Consider the following 17,659-nt stretch of genomic DNA (forward strand, 5'->3'; position numbering starts at 1 on the left):
TTACTCTGGTACATTTAAATTAATACCTAACGCCTGTCTGATACCCCGAGTTTGTCACAAAGTAGGGCTCAATGGTACCAGCCAAGGTGACGCATCTTCACACTCATCCTGAAGGATGGTCACTAGCCGCAACATTGCACTGGTGCATAATTCTTGGGCCATAGGATTTGGGAAACTCCGTCTAAACATGCGTCAGTAGAGTATTCAGAGGTTCTTTTAAGCAACGGTTACTTACAATTGTGTGCCACAGGGCTCTGTTGTACCACAAGATGACGTCTTGCTCCTCGTGTCGATGGGCATAGATGTTTTCAGGCTCCAGTACCGGCCTCATGAGCCTGATCAATCATTAGCAACTGGATTTAAGGTGAAAACAATCATCGAAACTTACTTGTGCATAAATTCCCGCACTTGTTTGAGATCATCGACGACTCTTTCCTTGGCGTTCGGCGCATCCTTCAGGTACAGCTTTCGTACTCCCTGACCATGAATCTGCAGAGACTTTTCTCCCGTAACCGGGTTAGTCCAGACCATAGGGTAAACACAGATGTGCTTGCGATCCCAAGAAGGAAGCTGGTCCAGTGGCTTTTCTAGGCCTTCCGTCTCAATCAGATGTCCCAAGCGCGAGCTGTGTGCTGTAGACATCCATAAAAACGCATGCGGCGCGTACTCGATCCGGCTATTCATGACAATGTTTCGAGTTTCCTCATCAAGCAATTCCAACGCGCGGGAACCTGCCACCATGGCAGTTGAGCCTGGTGCAATGGTCATTTCTGTATGTGTACCATCGTCCCAGCGTACGGTCACGTCGGGACCTTTAGGCGTACGCACAGCCAACAAACAGCCCACCCGCGGAGGGGGGATTTTGTACAGTGCTCCGTCGAAATGCCACTGATAGAAGCGGCTTGCTCCATTTTCCCGTTCCCCGGGAGGGATATGGGGTGGAAGATGAAATTCCTCATGATCGATGCCCTGGATTTCGAAGCCCGGAGGGAACGAGTAATGATCGTTAGGGACGGCACCACGACCGAGGATATGGACTTGTGGCTGCACGGGAATAGCTGGACGCTTGGGAATGCCATAAATGTTGACGCCGTTATGCGTGGCAAGGAGGGGATCGACGCCGTGGGCAAACCCGCCTGTCGTTTCTTCTGGATCAAAACTATGCAACTTAGCTATTCCTGTCTGTCAATCTGAAGAGTGCAGCATGCGTACCTCGATGTAAGCATGTACTGTTGCTGAGGCTTTAGCATCTCGGGCTGCTCCTTGAACACAAGTAGCTTATGACGATGCAATGCATCGTGGATAAAGTCAAAGTCGGCATCGGTGAAGTTGTTTAGGTCAATGCCGTAAATTTCAGCTCCAAAGTCGACTTTTTTGTCAGGACTGTGCTGTATAGCCACGAGCCTGCCATTCGTGGTAGCAGCATGGGGAAGGCTGAAGGCGGTCTTCTGGGTCGTGAGGTGAAGATGCTCGATTTCTTCCGTGATGACTGCCGCGATGACCATGATGTAACGTGGTGTGATAGGACTAGGTTGCCGAAGCCGCACAAATGCATTCTTTAGTGTGGTTATTTGTAGCTATTATTGGTGTGCCTACAATGTGGATCGTCATTCTCCATGCGATTTGTCCATCTCGGCCGAGATAGATGTAATCAATGCTTCGGCCGAGGTGTTTTGTGGATAGCGCAAGGTCGGCCGAAGCACAAAGCTACCACCAACTTTGAGGAACTATCTTTCTGGTCCGACCTGTCTTTAATGATTCAGACTCTACAATTAATCTTTCTTCTAAGCCACAGCAACCGTAATGGCGTCCAACGTCATCGAAACCGGAAACGGAACAACGCTCCATTACCTCCAGAGCGGCAATTCCCACGGACCTTTACTCATTTGCCTTCACGGGCTTGGAGGCTCTACAAACACGTTTACACCTTTGGTGTCTCGATTGACCCAGTCTTACAACATCGTCCTGGTGGATTTCCCTGGGTTTGGAAAAAGCCCCGTGCCGACTCAACGCCCGACAATCCCAGGCTATGTCTCCGACTTACACGATGTCATCGCATCTTTGCAAGCAGTTCAAGCCCAAGACAAGAGCAAAAAGGTACAGAATGGAGATTTGTAGCGAGATAAAAGATTGACCTAACTCTAGAAATAGGTCATCATCTTCGGACACTCCCTCGGCACCGCCATCGCTCTGCACGTTGCCTCCGAAAACCCCTCCCTCGTTGCTGGCCTTGTCCTCATCGGATCAGCACGATCAGCCTCGCATATAGCCGCCGTTCGACAGAGAATGCTTGAAATGGCGGCCAATACACGCAAGATGGGGACGACATGGGCGGCGGAATTAGCAATGAAGTCCAACTTCCCTCCGATGGACAAGCGTCAGGTGGATGAAAGCTTGCGCAAGGAGGTTTATGACGCTGTCGTTGCATCGGATCCAGAGGGCTATGCGCTGACGTGCGAAATGATGGTGGACGAGTCGCACAAGGATCCGGATTACAGCAAGATCAAGTGCCCTACCTTGTTGATTGCTGGTGATCTTGATGTGATAAGCCCGGTACAAAGGTCCCAAGACCTTATTCAGCTCATTGGCTCCGATTCATGTTGGCTGGAGATAGTGAAGGCCGGACACCAACCTATCCTAGAGGAGCCTGAAGCTGTAGCCACGGCTATTGAAAAGCTGATTGGAAAGATAGACATTTAGATTAAGAGTAAAAATCTTGACTAGCTAAATGAAAGAGATTCTCAATGCTTCCTTCATCGAATGGTCCCGATTCAAAGAAAAAGTCTGCAAGAACAGTAGGGTGTGTTGACGCCTGTGGCCGAGAATCCTGTGGAACTGGGGATTTCTGGTCTTCGCAAAACATCTTGACAAAAGCGGGCACATTGAACAATCGAGATCGCTTTTGTGGTTGGGGATTTGCATCTTTGTCGCCCGATGCCCTCTTCCTGCCTTGGCGCATGGTTGCGGATGCCTCGTCACGGAGAGCCGTCAGTATTTTCACTCCTCTGGAAGCAATGGTACTGTTTCGGCACTTGCTTAAAATCTCGATGATGTTGTGGACAAGTTGAAAGTGTTCCGTGTTGTGTGGTTCATTTGACTCAGAATGGAGCAAGTCGAGTATGAGGATTATCGAGGCGGCGACAGCAAAGGCTTGATATATCCACAGTACTGGCCCATCTTCGCTGACCACACATTTGTACTCTTTGATTATCGTCTTGGAGGCAGCTAAGCAAGTTTTCCTTGTGAATGCGAATGCTGGGTTCGAGAAGCTCTTGGAGAGAAACGATCGATGAATCATAATGATCTTGTGAGACGAGGAGATTGCCAGTGATCGTCTTGCCCAGTGTACCCAGATTGGCCAGTCCGGATTCAGTGGTCCACTGGACAGATATTTGGGGCGAGTTGCTGTAGCGATGGTTCTTAGTTGCTTATCCCACTTCAAGACTTGCTCATACTTAGTGAATAGGGTGTTGCAAGACATCAAACCATCTTGTAGGCGTGGCATTATACTAGCAATCGACCCGAGAAACCTAGAATAGCCAGCCACTGTAGGCTCGGAGTCTGGCAAGCTCACAAGACTCTCATCGTGGCAATTGAGGGGCATCTCGGACTTTGAGTATGTCGGATTAATGAGATATGTATCGGAAAACGGCAGACTGAACCAATCTTGGCAACAAATCTGTAACCAGACGCGACGCCCTGCTTCCTTCTCCACGATACCGCCCGAGACGCTCTCGGTGAGACGATGAAATCCGAGACTCTGCGCTATGCGGACAGAAGCGGCGAGATATGTGGATTGAAGATTCGAGAAGCCAAGCATGTGAGCTGACAGGGTAAGTGTAGCGATAGCTTGAAGAGAAAGGATTGAATGGTTGGAAGCAAAATCAGCCTTGTTGAGGCAAGTTATAGCCGCCTGGAACCACCTTTTGGAGAGCGTGGCCCTTTCAGCATCGTCGAAGCCCCATTCCTCGGCAGTAGATGCTGGTAAAGACGTAATGCTTCCAGCTAGAACAGCGAATAGGAAAGCCACCCATTGCAGATTGACTTCGGGATGCTCAATAGAGCCATCATACGTGTCGTAGAAATTTTCCAGCTGATTTCTCAAAGAAGGTGCATGGTAAGAGCAGTGATACCATAGGAGGTACTGCTCATGCCACAATATCAGATCCCACGTCCGGCGGCGGTCTGGGAGCAAGAGCTGAAGAATTGACATTTGAGAAATATCATCCAAAGTCCCGATGTCATTCGGAGAAAGATCGGATTGCGCGTGGGGGATCATAACGTCTCCAACCGGAGAGACGTGAATAACTGCTTCGGGAGAGGCTACCGGCAAATCGGGGTTCTTCCTCCGGCCCCAAGCCAGGAATTCGAGTATAGACGCGGCATCTTCAGCGACAGTGTCGCAGGATGGAGTACGGACTCGGGTTACGGCCTCTCCTGGTCCGGATTCAGTGCCGCTTCCGGGGCGATGAGAGATAATTGCAGGGCATTGTTCGGTCGGAGACGGCGACGGGTTCGGGGCGTGGTGCAGTTCGTTTTCAAGTTCGGCGACGCGGCGTCGAAGCATCGACAGCTCGGTTTCGTTTCGGGGCTCGGTCGGTGACAGTATTGACAGTGGCGATGAAGCAGAAGATGCTGCTTGCTCGGCTATCGTGATCGTTGTGGCGTCATTGCCATCTTGCGAAGTTCGACAGGTATTTTGTTCGCCTCTAAGCGCCTCGTTTGAGCCTCGGGTCGGCAAACCGAGCCTCTATTGAAGAAGCCCGGGTTACATCGACTCACCTCCGAATACAATTGGAGCATGGCACCGTCTTGGAGCATTTCACTTTGCGCCGTGTACATGAAATACAGGCGAGACGACTTCGTGTAGTATTCATCGAGTTAACGTGAACTGGCAACAATGAAGCAATGACCGAAGCAACGGACGCATTGAGCTCGGATGTAGGCTCGGGAGGGGAGGGTAAGCTATCAGTATGAATCCCTTATCACGACCCCGGGCCAATCTGGATTGAACAAATCAACAGCTTCATGATTACTTCTACACCCGGATCTAACAGCTATCAAGTGGGGCTTCTCCGCACGTTATCTTTGCTGTAGGGTGATTGATCCTGATGCAACCTGATCCATCCACATTCCCCAGTTGTATTGTATTGGGTGGAGGGGTCATTCTCATATCAATTATGCATGGGTGAGCTGCTGATGACGGAAGGCTGGTTATCTCTCTACAACCCTACAAGGGTGAATATATTTGACTGCCCTCCGCAAACGACGCTTTAGACAGTTCTTTGTTAGGCCAAGCGGCATCGCCTGTAAAATGGATGTAATGGACATTTCAAACTTTCGCAGAGGCGCATCGGCCAAGATATCCGCAGCCAACCAAAAGATCAAACATCGCCTGACAGATCCTGGTAGTTGGAAACTCCCCAAGCAACAAAGCAGCATTGCGCCTCCAGACGTCTGGACCAATGCAGACCAAGATCCCGTACCGCCAGAGAAGCAAACATGGACAGAAGTGACATTTCTCACGTACTGGTTTAGTGATCTTGTTACAATCAGCGGTTGGTCGGCTGCCGGTTCGATTTTGACGACTGGTCTCTCTGCCACGGATGCCATCCTCATTACACTCATGGCAGGTATCTGCAACGCCATCCCAACCGTCTTAAACGGCGCTATTGGGGCAGATCTGCATGTTCCGTTCCCCATCGCAGTTCGTGCAAGTTATGGCTACTGGTTGAGTTATTTCTGCGTCATCAGTCGGGCTGTCCTTGCCATGTTCTGGTTTGGAGTGCAGAGCGTCGGCGGAGGACAATGTGTCAGCGCTGTAAGTTGAATCAACATGTTAATGACCACAAGCTTAAAATTATTAGATGATCACGGCAATCTGGCCGAGCTACCAAAACATTGAAAACACCCTGCCGGCGTCCATTGGCATAACCAGTCAAGGGATGCTGTCGTATTTCATTTACTGGCTCATACAAACCCCGCTCCTTCTCATCCCTACGCACAAGCTTCAGTATCTCTTCAATGCCAAAGCGATCCTCGTCACCCCCATGGCTCTTGCTATGGTTATTTGGGTCTCTGTAAAGGCCAGGGGACAATCTTCCAATTTCTTTTACGCACCTGCGACCGTTTCCGGCTCCACAAGAGCATGGCTTTGGCTATCCAACCTGGTACGTTAAGCTGTTCATCAGCCCTGCCTCGATCATTTTGTGTTGACACATACCTAGACGTCTGTGACTGGCGGCTACACAACTTTGACTGTCAACATCCCCGATTTTTCAAGATTCAGCAAGAGAAGAGGGGCGAACCTGTGGCAACTACCGGCGATTCCATTCTTCAAAGTCATTGTTGGCATCTTTGGCATTATCGCCGCGGGTGCCTCCAAAGAAATATACGGAGAAGCACTCTGGAATCCCATTGATCTTGTCAACAAATGGCAAGACTCTCCTGGAGGCCGAGCCGCTGCCTTCTTTTGCGGATTTATCTGGCTGCTTGCGCAAATTAGCGTCAACATCAGCGCCAACGGTATATCTTTTGCGAATGACATTACGACCATAGCGCCTAAGTATTTAAACATTCGACGTGGAGTCATCGTTGTCTCCTTTCTAGGTGGCTGGGCGCTATGTCCCTGGATTATCATGGCGTCAGCTCAAGCCTTTATGAGTTTCATGTCCGCCTACGCCATCTTTATGGCTCCCATCGCCGGCATTCTCACGACAGATTATTGGCTAGTCAAGCGCCGAAAGTATGATGTTCCGGCACTTTACGATCCCCAGGGAATCTATCGTTTTGGCTGGGGTGGTAACTGGAGGGCTTTGGTCACGACAGTGGTCATTATCACGCCTCTGCTTCCCGCCCTCGGTCATAAAGTTACCCCCGAAAGCGTACCCATTCCCATCGGGCTACAACATTTATTTGACTTTAACTGGATCTACGGATTTTTGACCTCAATCGTGCTTTATTACAGTCTCAACATCATTTTCCCTCACTCAGAAACGCTTATTAGCCAAGTGGTTCACGCAGATCAGTTTTCAATTGATGGGATTGTGCCGGACACTGAGGCTTCCAAGATGACTTCAAACGGCGAACTTGAAAAGTCTGGATTCTCCTCGAGTTTAGGCAAGACACTTTAAGGAGCCATAACACATACCATATCATATACACTTACGGTTTCTCCCAAGAGAGTCAGTATTTAACAATTATATGCTCAAACAAGTAGTCAAAGTATAGCCTGTGAAATTCGCTCCTAGTCCACTATAATCTTTACCAATGGTGCAGGGGCTAGTCTTATCGTGTACTCTATCCCTACGAGACATAATTGTGAACCATTCGCACCGTGGCTCTCTTGCTGCCCTTCTTGGCCACCATGCGTCGGCAATACCTCCTCTCCCCATTCACCATCTCAAACCCCCACACCTGCGTAAGAGTCCACCCATTAGCCTTGCTCTCTGTGTGGCTAAATATGAGGGCACTGTCTTCACCCTCGACAAACCAACCATCTTTCAGAAACTCATCGTCGATTTCCTCGACCTTTGCCCATCTGGATTGGCATTGCGTTGTACCGAAAATCCAGTCACTGGACTCACGAAACACATTATCCATACACCGGTCCTCTTGGACTCCCTTGAGACCGGCCGCTAATTGGACCATGTCGACATGTGTCACCTGGTCCGTGGCCGTACTTGGCGAATTCGGTGCCGCCTCATACTGCTTCATCTCAAGTGTGACTGGTGCCAAACCAATGGCCTTACGGGTAAGATAACCAATTCCTTGAAGGGCGAAAATCGAATCAGGGTTCTCGGACAGATCTTTATTCTGGGAGATCGTGTTAGCCAGGAGCAGCCGACCGAGGCAACATTGTTTTACCAAGGTCCATTTTCCGGTGAGATTGTTCATTGTCTTTTCAGCTGGTGCTGCCATGGTTATTTTTCTTTTTAAATAGAAATCAATTTTTGTACAATGAGAACGTCGGATGTAGAAAATAGTATGTGCGTTAGATGATTTCAGGAAGCCTGCTTTAAATACTTGAGTTCTCAATGCACCGGGTGACCGGAAACTATTGTGTCACGCCTCGGTACACCCAATATCTTGAATCTAGGCTGAAGAAAACTCTTTCAGCCTGAAAATTCCTTCTATTCAATCTCAATCATTCGACCGGAATGGGGTTTGACTTACCGGGAACCAGAGTAGACACGTAACACCATAAACCATCATGCCTCGGCCCGTCACCGGCTACTTCCATATTTGGAACAGCTGATTTCGTAGCGAGAGGCAGTCATACTATGAATCGCTTGATTTGGTAAATGAGCATCACTCACAATAGACTAGAACAGCCGAAACAACGCACCGTAGCTAAGTTGGGAATTTGGACCTCGGGTTTAAATGTATATATTCACACATCGGCGGGGCTTCCCCGCATTCCGTCTAGTTTGAGGGTCGAATGACTTAACACACATTTAGATGCCCCCGTATTATAGACTGATCTGCGTGGTTGCCACACCTGTCCACCATATCGGATGAATGACATGGTGTTCCCCGGAATCTGGAGTTCCACTGCCGCGGAGATGGTGAACAATCCGTCCCGGTTGGAGCGTTCCGAATGTCTAGGCCGGACTTCAAAGGTGGCTCGGATTCTACCACGAGGCACAGTGTTCCCCAAGGTAGTGGCTCAGGTCTGCTCTGATCGAGAAGATGTTACGGATATGAACTGTGCAAACGTCCCAGATCTCGGGTCAACAAGCCTGCCCGACATGGGCGCTCCGAAGATGTCTTGTCGTATCAAACGGATAAGTGTGTACCGAGATGATCCGGATTATTAGTCAAAAATAAACATACCAGCATAACTATCTTGCGCAGGCAAAAATGTGATTCCGCCCGGGCTCGAACCGGGGACCTTCTCGGTGTTAACGAGATGCCATAACCAGCTAGACCACGGAACCATGATGTGTTTTGATTGGACGATTGGCTTCCAAGTTCAATTCATAGCCTGGTGGACATAGCTGTGACACCAGCGGGAAATCTGCCGGCGTTTCTTCCCCTCAAAGGAACTTACTCAGGTTACTGTCTCACAAGGTTTCTCCTCACTTTCAAAGAATACAACCTTTTCTAGCCTTGTTTTATTCGGCCCGACGTTTGTTCCATACTTATCTTCCAATCAACGAAAGGTACTTCCATGTCGTAATTGAGACATCATCCGTGTTTACCGTTCTGCTTACCGCTACTCCAAGATTGCCGCATCATCATCAGCACGAACCTGCTTGATTACAGCGAAAGAACCTAAAGAATGTCGTTTTCAAGTTTCTCGCCAGGGAACCTCGGCGACAGCTCACTCGATGAGTTTGGCGAAGAAATTCGACGTCGATTCGATCCACTGTACAGCCCGATGCACCGAGACGTTCCCGAGAGCAAGCTTGTCATTTACACGCCTTCCAAGAAGGTCTCTCAGCTTCAGGTGAAGCATCCCCGAACTGGTTCTATTGAGCTGGACATACCCACTGTCGTCGTATCCATCGACGGAGCCTGTCGTGGGAACGGAACTCCTTCGGCGCGAGGTGCTTGGGGTGTGTATTTCGGACCGCGATCCCCTCACAACGCAAATGGCCTGCTGGATCCCAGTTTTCCGCAGACGAGCAACCGTGCCGAGATCGAAGCGCTAGTGCAGGCCCTGCACATCATCGAAAGGGATATTTCGAAAGACATGTCTTTAATAGAAATACGCATTAAATCGGACTCACTCTATCTTGTGAGATCAATGTCGGAATGGATCGAAGGCTGGATTGAGAACCATGGGCGTAACGATGAAGGACGGCCAGTGAAGCATTATGCTGCTCTTAAAGGAATTCATGAGAGACTTGACGAGATGGAATACAGTGATGGTGGCCTAGACTTTAAGTTCTGGCATGTCCCGCGAGAGCAAAACAGGGAGGCAGACGAGCTTGCGAATCAAGCGTTTGATAGCTAAAGGGTCATGGAGTATCATTATAAACTTGCAACACCTTACACTTTTTCTACCCCAGGATGCTTCTCGTCCCCATGAATCGACAGGGAGGGTGAGGGGAAATCCTCGACAATGACCGGAGGATCTCCAAAAGTACCAAAGTAGTCCAGGTCATCGACTGCGAGCTTGTCGGCAATAGGCCACATATAGTCCAAGGCAAGGTACAAAATCCCTGACACGAAGCAACCAGCGAACCAAGCAATCTGATAGAGCCTTGTCCATCCACCCCAAAAGCCACCAGGTGCAACGGCCCTCTGAGCCAGTCCTGGCAGGAGAAACCACACACCGAGAATCCACGCAACAGGTGCGCGCCAGTTCCAACCTTTGGAATACCAGTAGATACTCTGAGCAGAGTTGCCATACAAATCCGTCAGCTTTATCGTTCGCTTTCGCAAGAGGAAATAATCGGCAAACATGATGCCCATTAGCGGACCAAGGAACACGTTGAAGCTTCCTACAACGGTCAAAAAGTTGGTGGCACTGTTGAGGAGTGACCAAGGCTGCATGATAAAAGCACAGAGTAACGTTGCGTAGCCACCTCGTCGTATCGTGAACCAGCGAGGCAGAAGTGCAGCCAAGTCGATACCAGCCACAACCAAGTTTGACGCAACAACCATACCAAATTGAGAGAACATGAAAGCAATACTGGCAAAGGCAACACCGGCTCGGGCACCTCGATTGCCTTCATGCTCGCGAATTGCGTTGAGGAATGCATACGGCTGCCACAACAGCTCGTCCTCGTCGGGATATAGAGACGCAGCGCACGAGGTGCAGATAATCCCGATACATGCCACGACAATCGTTCCTAGAGGCACCATGACAAGCTGAGCCAGTATCTGATCCCCAGGTTTGCGGGCGTAGCGTGTATAGTCAGACTGAGACCACATGTGTGTAGCAATGCCACCAATGTTGGCCGTCACTGCGGCGACAAAGGCCCAGCCGAGAGCACCACCTTTGGCTGGCTCAACGCCAGACACTCCGCTGACATCTGAGAGCATAGCACCGCCACCTCCCGCTCGAACGGTGGACCATATGAGCAGAGCAAAGACCGTGGTGGCGACCGTGGTGGAAGCAAAAAGGAAGGGCTTGCGATAGTTTTCAGGACTGAACCAGGCAAGAGGCGCACAGAGTAGGATGTAGATGACAAACGACACCAAGTCGCAAGCTTGCATGGCACCTCCTGCCAGTTCCTGATCTAGGTTGAGGAATGAAGGCCAGATACAAGTGAGCAAGACTTTGAGGCATTGACTTCCGTACCAGGTATTTGTGGAGGTCCAGACGAACGAAAGAAACACCCGGATTGCCTGAGATGATTAGAATCCATATTTTTATTCGGTAGGTAATGCATACCATTGGAAAGAGATAGCCCCAAATGCCCCAGTTTTGCTTCATCCACAGCGGAAATCCGATGTGCCATTTAGCACCCGGGTGTCCTCCAGCTATGCAAATGAACCCCGCAAAGGTGTGAGCTATAACGATAGCCAGCATAGCTTGCTATCAAGTATTAATATTCATATCGCACAGCCAAGATTTGTAGCACTAACCCAAACGTTGAGTCCCAGGGAAATCAACGCAGAGCCCGTGGTCCATCCTCCAACGTTGAATGACCCTGTCACCATCCAAAGGCCGACGAATTCCCAAGGTCCATAAGTGCGTCGTGAGTGGGGCAGAGGGCGTGTGTCTTTGTTCACGTAAATCTCCACGTCTGTATCCACGTCTCGGTTGACCTCGAGACGTCTAATTAGACGGCGGGAGAAAGTGGTAGTCGTCACCATGGTTCAATACGACGCTTTCAAATGTGGAAGAGCAAAGATGTCTGCAACCACAATATCTCGCACTAGGTGTTTACTTATAAGTTGGATATTCTAATGCAACGATGCCTCTGATAACCTAGGCGGTGTTAGTAGCGCTCAGCGAAGTGGGTCGATCACCCCGTTCCAAGACCGCAAGACGCTTTGCGTATGCCGGTAGATGTGCGTGTCTACATACTTATCGGAAGATTGAGATAACAAATACCTAAGAATGCAACCCAACGTATCTACCTCGAGATACGGGTGGGTCCAGAGCGGGTTCTCCGACGATGACGACGTATTGGAGTTTAGCAATTTAACAGTTTAGCAGTTTAACAGTTCAAAGGTTCAGCAGTTATCGCTGTATCAATAATACCCTGGCTGCATAATGAATGACAAATTTGTAGTATGCATACTCAAATAACTCCGACATTATAAAGTGTGTTGATGTGTATTCTTTTGCTTTGACGACACCTCCGCTAGCTCATTGGCCTCAACTCCTGCAAAATGTCGCAAATTGAGACTATTTCCCAGCCGACAAACACGGTCACGACTGTCAAATTACACAATGGCACAACTTTCAGTTTTGAATCTAATGTGTCAATGGAATTGGATCTAATTCCTGTTATTGATGCGTCGAGGATCTGGAGTAAGAACTCCGAGGATCGCCAGGCTGTGGCTGACGAGATCCGCGATGCGTCCACAAAGATTGGGTTCTTTTATTTGATCAACCACGTGAGCCTCGCCAGATTCCTCCACTGTCTCGTCTAATCATGAATTTGAAGGGAATCGATCCAAAATATGCCGACGAGACCATAGCGCAAGCCAAACGCTTTTTTTCGTTGCCGGAAGAGAAAAAGATGGAGGTCTTCACTGGCCTGGTCCCAAATGAATACGTTGGGTACCATCCGATGGAATGCTACAACCGAAACGGATGGAAACGCCAGGGTAAGATTCAATTCGCAGCGCAAATCGTGTTCTTACCTTGATTGTAGACTTGAGCGAGGCCTTTAATTGGGCATATGATCCCATCGAGGACCCAGATGCAGTGGATGATGCAGACCCATCCGTCAGTATCTGGCCTTCTAACCTCCCAGGATTTCGCAAAGGTCTCTACGCATACCATACACAGTTGCTGCGCCTATCTCGTCAGTTGACTCGAATATTTGCACTGGCTCTGCACCTACCTGAAAACTACTTTGACCCGTACGTTCGAAAGCCTGAAGCTGGCATGCGGATTCTACGCTACCCGGAGCAGAAGTATTCCATTGACGAGCAAAATGGCATTGGGGCACACACTGACGTTGAGTGTTTCACCATTGTTACACAGGATTCTTCTGGGGGGCTTGAAGTACTTAGCAAGGCCGGCGTATGGGTCAAGGCTAAGCCAATCCCTGGGTCTCTTGTAGTCAACATTGCCGACTGCTTCATGAGGCAGACCAACGACTTGTTTGTCTCAACGATTCATCGAGTCATCAACCTGAGCGGAAATGAGAGGTACTCTGCTCCGTTCTTCTTCGGGTTTGATAGAACAAAGCTCTTGGAGCCAGTGCGCACGTGTATCAGTGATGATCACCCAATGAAGTACCCAATCATGACGGGGGGGGAATATTACGCTTGGAGGACAAACAAGCAAAAGGGAACTAGCACAAGAAGTACATAGTATGCGGGTATTTAATTGTATTTTATGAAGCGAAGCATAATGCAACTGGAGATGGACGTCAATAGCACATGCCTTGGGCAAACAACCTCATGTCACATCGGATTGCTGGTCACTTCTCACTTAGTACACTATTTCATGTTTGGCAAATGTAAAATGCGCAGAAACTGCTCGTGCTATACGCTTCTTCTATTCAAGGCTTCTGGAGTTGCTTGGCCAAGTCAAAGGCCGCAGTAGGCTTGCACCAAAGAAACCATTGTCGGTCTCATAATCTAAAGTGAACAAGTTAAAGTCCAGGCCCCTGGTGCCATCATTGTCAAGCGTAGGACAGTCTTCGCCAGGGAAGCCCTCCAACAACTTCCCAGCCGTATGCTTATCAAAGTCGTTCAACTGAGCAGAGAGTTTTCGTTGAGCAACCGTTGCCAGCTTACTGTATTCGCCAAAGCGAGTTAGAAAGCCGATGATGGAATTCGATACGTCTCTCAGCATCAAGTATTCTTCATGAGATGGCATCTGCTTCTTTGCGACAACCAGCAGCATATGGCCGACGCCGGCTAATTGCTGCAATAGAGGAGACCCTGTAGCGCGTATGTACTCGAGAGGAATCGAGTTCATATTATCCATCATATCTCGAGCGGTTTGGCACGCCGTTGCCGAGCTGTCCTCGCCCGTAAGTGACGTGATCATGCGGGCGAGATGGATTGTGCACAAGATGTTGCAGGCCTGGAATCCGCACCGATTTCGACCATTGTCTGATGATGGTGAAAACACGGCTCCAAATTGAGGTTGAAGTTGTTCTTGTATCTTGCCAAGGCTCTCCATTAGCAATCGTGTAGGTACATCATTTGAGCCCCGCACTATGGAATCGTGCCTGCGGTGTTTTGATCGGAAGTTGGAGACGGCATGCTCGAGCACGCGATATAGATCTGTAGTGGAGTTCCAACCGGAAAACCAGTCTTCAAATTGGCCGTCTCTTCCGGGTATAAACGCTGGATGGTGAGGTCCGGATGGATAACCCACATCGCATTGAGTCTCGGAGCATCGTATCATGCTCCCGAGAACACAGGCGGTATGAACTTCAAGTCGGTACATGGTCCACCACAGACGCCGGCGCACTTCCCTCTCGCACGTAGTAATTTCTCCGGGCCATCTTGACTCATCGTGAAGGTTGAAGTGTCCCGAAAGACCATGGTATAGGCCCAGGTACTGGTTCAACATGGCGCTGTTGCCATTTTGAGCTCCTAGGAGAGCCAGGAATCCGTATGAGCGGATTAAATTGAGGAGACTTGCGCTTTCAAAATCCACTGGAACGAGGGCTATTGCCTCACTCAAATAATCTTGAGCAAATGTCGCCGGCTCTGTTGAGGCATCCTCGGTAAATAAAGCGCCGTTGCCAACGTGTTGGGCACTCAGCGCACACATGCACATGAGGCTCATGTAGTCTGAAGCATCGCCAGGGAATGACCCTTCTCTCCAACCGACCCAAATCTCACGTTCGCAGAAGAAAGGGAACCTGCAAAGTGTTAGAAACAGTCTAATCGAGTTCTGCTTTCCTCACATTGGATGAATGGTGTCGAGGTATACATCAAGGAGCGCCGTGATAATCTTTCGGCTCCTCAAAGCTCGAGACCCCGACACACCACCGACAGTTGTAAATTCTTCGAGTCCACTCGAGAGATCCAACGTCGTTTCCTGGACAGTTCTAGTCAAGGATCCTCGAGGCTTCGTGCCCCGCTTCTTGGGCTGCCGATTTCGCGTACATTCCTGGCCATAGTCGACGCATGTGAGGCATGGCGATTCGTTTCCATTTGTGTTTGTAGTTTCCTCTCTACACTTGAGACCACGGCGATTACAGAAGTCGCATGCTCGAGTAATGCGCTTTGCTTTCATTCGATATGACGGCATTTGGGGCTGGAAGTGGTGAGGAGTAGAGATAAGGGTAAGTGGATGAATCCATAAAATGGACGGAGCGGGAGTTATTACCGAGAGACCCCACCTATCTCCGCGCCAAGCATCACGGCAGCGAGGAGGAGAAGACAAATAAAAAGAATTAAGTGTTCGCAGACAAGCAGGGCGGGTTATTCCTTGTCATATGCACTTGTGTTGGGATTCCTTGACGAGCCTTGGCGATTGGGAAATAAATCAGAAATTTAAACCAACATACCCGGATAAGTTCACCCGGTCCGATATATTATCTATTGCTTCTTGAATGCCATCCATGTACCAGTTTAACATCCACATCCTACTACAACCTACAAGCATCTAACGTTCACTCGGTTACAGGACATATCGTCCCCATAGGCTGCATCAGAAGAAACATTGCTGTTACTTAGATGGAAGCCCTTTACTCGAATACATAGCCCTTGGAATTGAATGTCATTAAATCTAGCCAACACCTTGCTCTCTACCTAAGAATGTCGCGTCTAACTTGTTGGGGGAAGCATTTAGCGAAACACCCACCAAGACACAGAAGAGGTCATCACGAATGCAAGGCAAGGAGGATCAAGTCAAGATAAGCAGCACTAGGGGTGGGACAAGGTTGTATTCTCTTGCGACACTTGACGCAGTGAGTTTTCATGAGCACGTTCGTGAATAGAATAACAGCACAAGATCTGCGGCGACAGTACCGCAATGAAATAAGGCAAGACGAAATATGGCCTTGGGATTGAAGAAGAGAAAAAGCATGCCCTGCCAAAGTCTCGACAGAGCTACTTTGTAATTTGAGCCCTGGTTAACAGATATGGCCTAACTATAATAAAACCCCAGAGTGTCTACCACACAATACTTGGACTCTAAGTGGTTAGCTCCAGCCTCAACTTGAGCTTCACAGCGGTCCCAAAGGTATTCGTGAATTCAGTAAAGTCACCTGTTACTGCCAATGTGTTTTGTGTGAAAACAACGGTGAGAGGATTCGAGGCTGTAAATTGTTGTCAGCCTGCCTGTAAAACAATCTCATGTGCAAGCATCGGCATATGGAGTAACTTACTTATATCAGTATTCACCCACTGAGGGGTCAAGACAAGAGTTTGCAGGTCAAGTTTCCACTATGACAGTAAGCTTCACCCTATTGCTTTGCCAATACCATAGAATAAACTTACAATTGCAGACTCGACATTTTTCGCGATACCTGTTGCTCTGGTGAAGCTATTGTCGATACCGCTTTGTGGTTTGACTCCCGGTGGTGCTGGAAATCATGAGTACAAGACTAGGGCGGTAGACGGGACACTTACTATCAGTTGATGCACCCAAGGTTGCATAGCTATATATGAATTAGCACGATGACAAAATTCGGCAAGACAATACTTACTTGTATGAACCCGGTCCAAGATCGGAGTTGGTAGCCCCAAAGCCCACAATACCAGATAAATACGTAAGGTCGACATACGCAGCAGAGTTGGCGTTATCAAGGTTCAACTGGGTAGAAACGAATTCGACCGCTTCATAATCGACTTTTAACGCGTTGGCCAATGTGGCAGTCGTGCGTTCTCCGAAAACGTTGAAGTTGTTAGACATGTAGCCGTACAGCGAGCCGTCCATGTTTTCCAAACGGATGCGACCACTCCCAGAGGCGCATGCCCTGTCGTAGAACGTGAAAGGCGAATTGAGATCAGCGTGGAAGTTGCCAGCGACAACTGCCGAGTAGAAGTAGCAGCCTCTGCTGCCGATGGCAAAGCTCTCGCATTCGGGCTTGCTTTGGCAGAGAGCCAGGCAATCGCTCACAGTGCATTTGAAGTGCTTGATGCAGAACGGGGATGGCTTCTGCTGGTCGTATCCGATAACGCCGCAGGATCGTTCCGTGGAAACTACTCGCTTCTCGACGGAGTTGAGATCTACTCGCTTCTCAACAGATTTGAGGTCTACTCGCTCCTCAACAGATTTGAGAGGAGGATTGAACGCGGGTGGAAAATCTGCCGGCACAGAATAAACGAGCGGCAAGGCAGCGGCGAGGAGTGCGAGGAAACGCATGTTGGGCAACCGGAAACGAGAGACAGTAAGGCGAGAGTGACATTGGACGGTGGAGAATCCGAGGTGAATGCGCGGCGACCGAGTTTGCTAAATAGCCATGGGACAATTCGATAAGCTTTGCGAGCTGAAGCCATTCAACTTTTCAAGCAAGCTGCATGACCTGAAGCCAGCCGTTACATTTGAAATGAGTGGCACACATAATGGCGCACCATCAGTTCTCATTAGACCCAACTTCGTATTAGTACG

The 17,659-nt window shown here is 49.2% G+C and overlaps 10 protein-coding genes and 1 non-coding gene across 11 annotated transcripts; 4 read left to right on the forward strand and 7 right to left on the reverse strand.

The window, feature by feature from the left end:
• Positions 1 to 103: 103 nt before the first annotated feature.
• On the reverse strand, positions 104 to 1,505 carry BGZ61DRAFT_527600 (TfdA family taurine catabolism dioxygenase TauD; the record flags this gene model as incomplete). The annotated part of the gene is made up of 4 exons (XM_046253131.1): positions 104 to 181; positions 236 to 335; positions 389 to 1,159; positions 1,213 to 1,505. The coding sequence occupies 4 exons, from the start codon at positions 1,503 to 1,505 to the stop codon at positions 104 to 106; spliced, it is 1,242 nt and encodes a 413-aa protein (XP_046109028.1).
• A 298-nt stretch (positions 1,506 to 1,803) lies between these two features.
• Positions 1,804 to 2,700, forward strand: BGZ61DRAFT_527601 (Alpha/Beta hydrolase protein; the record flags this gene model as incomplete). Its single annotated transcript, XM_046253132.1, has 2 exons — positions 1,804 to 2,097; positions 2,152 to 2,700. The coding sequence occupies 2 exons, from the start codon at positions 1,804 to 1,806 to the stop codon at positions 2,698 to 2,700; spliced, it is 843 nt and encodes a 280-aa protein (XP_046109029.1).
• A 1-nt stretch (position 2,701) lies between these two features.
• On the reverse strand, positions 2,702 to 4,567 carry BGZ61DRAFT_343446 (uncharacterized protein; the record flags this gene model as incomplete). Its single annotated transcript, XM_046239599.1, has 1 exon — positions 2,702 to 4,567. One exon carries the CDS (start codon positions 4,565 to 4,567, stop codon positions 2,702 to 2,704), a length of 1,866 nt encoding a protein of 621 aa, XP_046109030.1.
• Positions 4,568 to 5,314: 747 nt separating this feature from the next.
• On the forward strand, positions 5,315 to 7,133 carry BGZ61DRAFT_527603 (NCS1 nucleoside transporter; the record flags this gene model as incomplete). The annotated part of the gene is made up of 3 exons (XM_046253133.1): positions 5,315 to 5,821; positions 5,868 to 6,170; positions 6,228 to 7,133. 3 exons carry the CDS (start codon positions 5,315 to 5,317, stop codon positions 7,131 to 7,133), a joined length of 1,716 nt encoding a protein of 571 aa, XP_046109031.1.
• Positions 7,134 to 7,305: 172 nt separating this feature from the next.
• Positions 7,306 to 7,920, reverse strand: BGZ61DRAFT_490270 (uncharacterized protein; the record flags this gene model as incomplete). Its single annotated transcript, XM_046250316.1, has 2 exons — positions 7,306 to 7,815; positions 7,867 to 7,920. The coding sequence occupies 2 exons, from the start codon at positions 7,918 to 7,920 to the stop codon at positions 7,306 to 7,308; spliced, it is 564 nt and encodes a 187-aa protein (XP_046109032.1).
• Positions 7,921 to 8,865: 945 nt separating this feature from the next.
• On the reverse strand, positions 8,866 to 8,939 carry BGZ61DRAFT_t64. Its single transcript has one exon. It is a non-coding gene; the product is annotated as a tRNA-Val (tRNA).
• A 111-nt stretch (positions 8,940 to 9,050) lies between these two features.
• BGZ61DRAFT_442307 (ribonuclease H-like domain-containing protein) lies at positions 9,051 to 10,075 on the forward strand. Its single transcript, XM_046244709.1, has 2 exons — positions 9,051 to 9,164; positions 9,228 to 10,075. The coding sequence occupies exon 2, from the start codon at positions 9,284 to 9,286 to the stop codon at positions 9,959 to 9,961; it is 678 nt and encodes a 225-aa protein (XP_046109033.1). The 5' UTR covers positions 9,051 to 9,164; positions 9,228 to 9,283; the 3' UTR covers positions 9,962 to 10,075.
• On the reverse strand, positions 9,997 to 11,772 carry BGZ61DRAFT_342888 (uracil permease; the record flags this gene model as incomplete). Its single annotated transcript, XM_046239543.1, has 3 exons — positions 9,997 to 11,301; positions 11,348 to 11,491; positions 11,542 to 11,772. The coding sequence occupies 3 exons, from the start codon at positions 11,770 to 11,772 to the stop codon at positions 9,997 to 9,999; spliced, it is 1,680 nt and encodes a 559-aa protein (XP_046109034.1).
• A 618-nt stretch (positions 11,773 to 12,390) lies between these two features.
• BGZ61DRAFT_342496 (2OG-Fe-II oxygenase) lies at positions 12,391 to 13,450 on the forward strand (the record flags this gene model as incomplete). The annotated part of the gene is made up of 3 exons (XM_046239511.1): positions 12,391 to 12,522; positions 12,573 to 12,735; positions 12,783 to 13,450. 3 exons carry the CDS (start codon positions 12,391 to 12,393, stop codon positions 13,448 to 13,450), a joined length of 963 nt encoding a protein of 320 aa, XP_046109035.1.
• A 172-nt stretch (positions 13,451 to 13,622) lies between these two features.
• On the reverse strand, positions 13,623 to 15,357 carry BGZ61DRAFT_559795 (uncharacterized protein). The gene is made up of 2 exons (XM_046255775.1): positions 15,006 to 15,357; positions 13,623 to 14,960 (listed from the first exon to the last, which is right to left on the reverse strand). Exons 1-2 carry the CDS (start codon positions 15,350 to 15,352, stop codon positions 13,637 to 13,639), a joined length of 1,671 nt encoding a protein of 556 aa, XP_046109036.1. The 5' UTR covers positions 15,353 to 15,357; the 3' UTR covers positions 13,623 to 13,636.
• An 882-nt stretch (positions 15,358 to 16,239) lies between these two features.
• On the reverse strand, positions 16,240 to 17,413 carry BGZ61DRAFT_472993 (uncharacterized protein; the record flags this gene model as incomplete). Its single annotated transcript, XM_046248403.1, has 5 exons — positions 16,240 to 16,364; positions 16,434 to 16,491; positions 16,546 to 16,631; positions 16,678 to 16,706; positions 16,755 to 17,413. The coding sequence occupies 5 exons, from the start codon at positions 17,411 to 17,413 to the stop codon at positions 16,240 to 16,242; spliced, it is 957 nt and encodes a 318-aa protein (XP_046109037.1).
• Positions 17,414 to 17,659: the final 246 nt, after the last annotated feature.

Source organism: Ilyonectria robusta (assembly GCF_021365365.1).
Source record: "Ilyonectria robusta strain PMI_751 chromosome Unknown BGZ61scaffold_3, whole genome shotgun sequence".
NCBI classification, from domain to species: domain Eukaryota; kingdom Fungi; phylum Ascomycota; class Sordariomycetes; order Hypocreales; family Nectriaceae; genus Ilyonectria; species Ilyonectria robusta.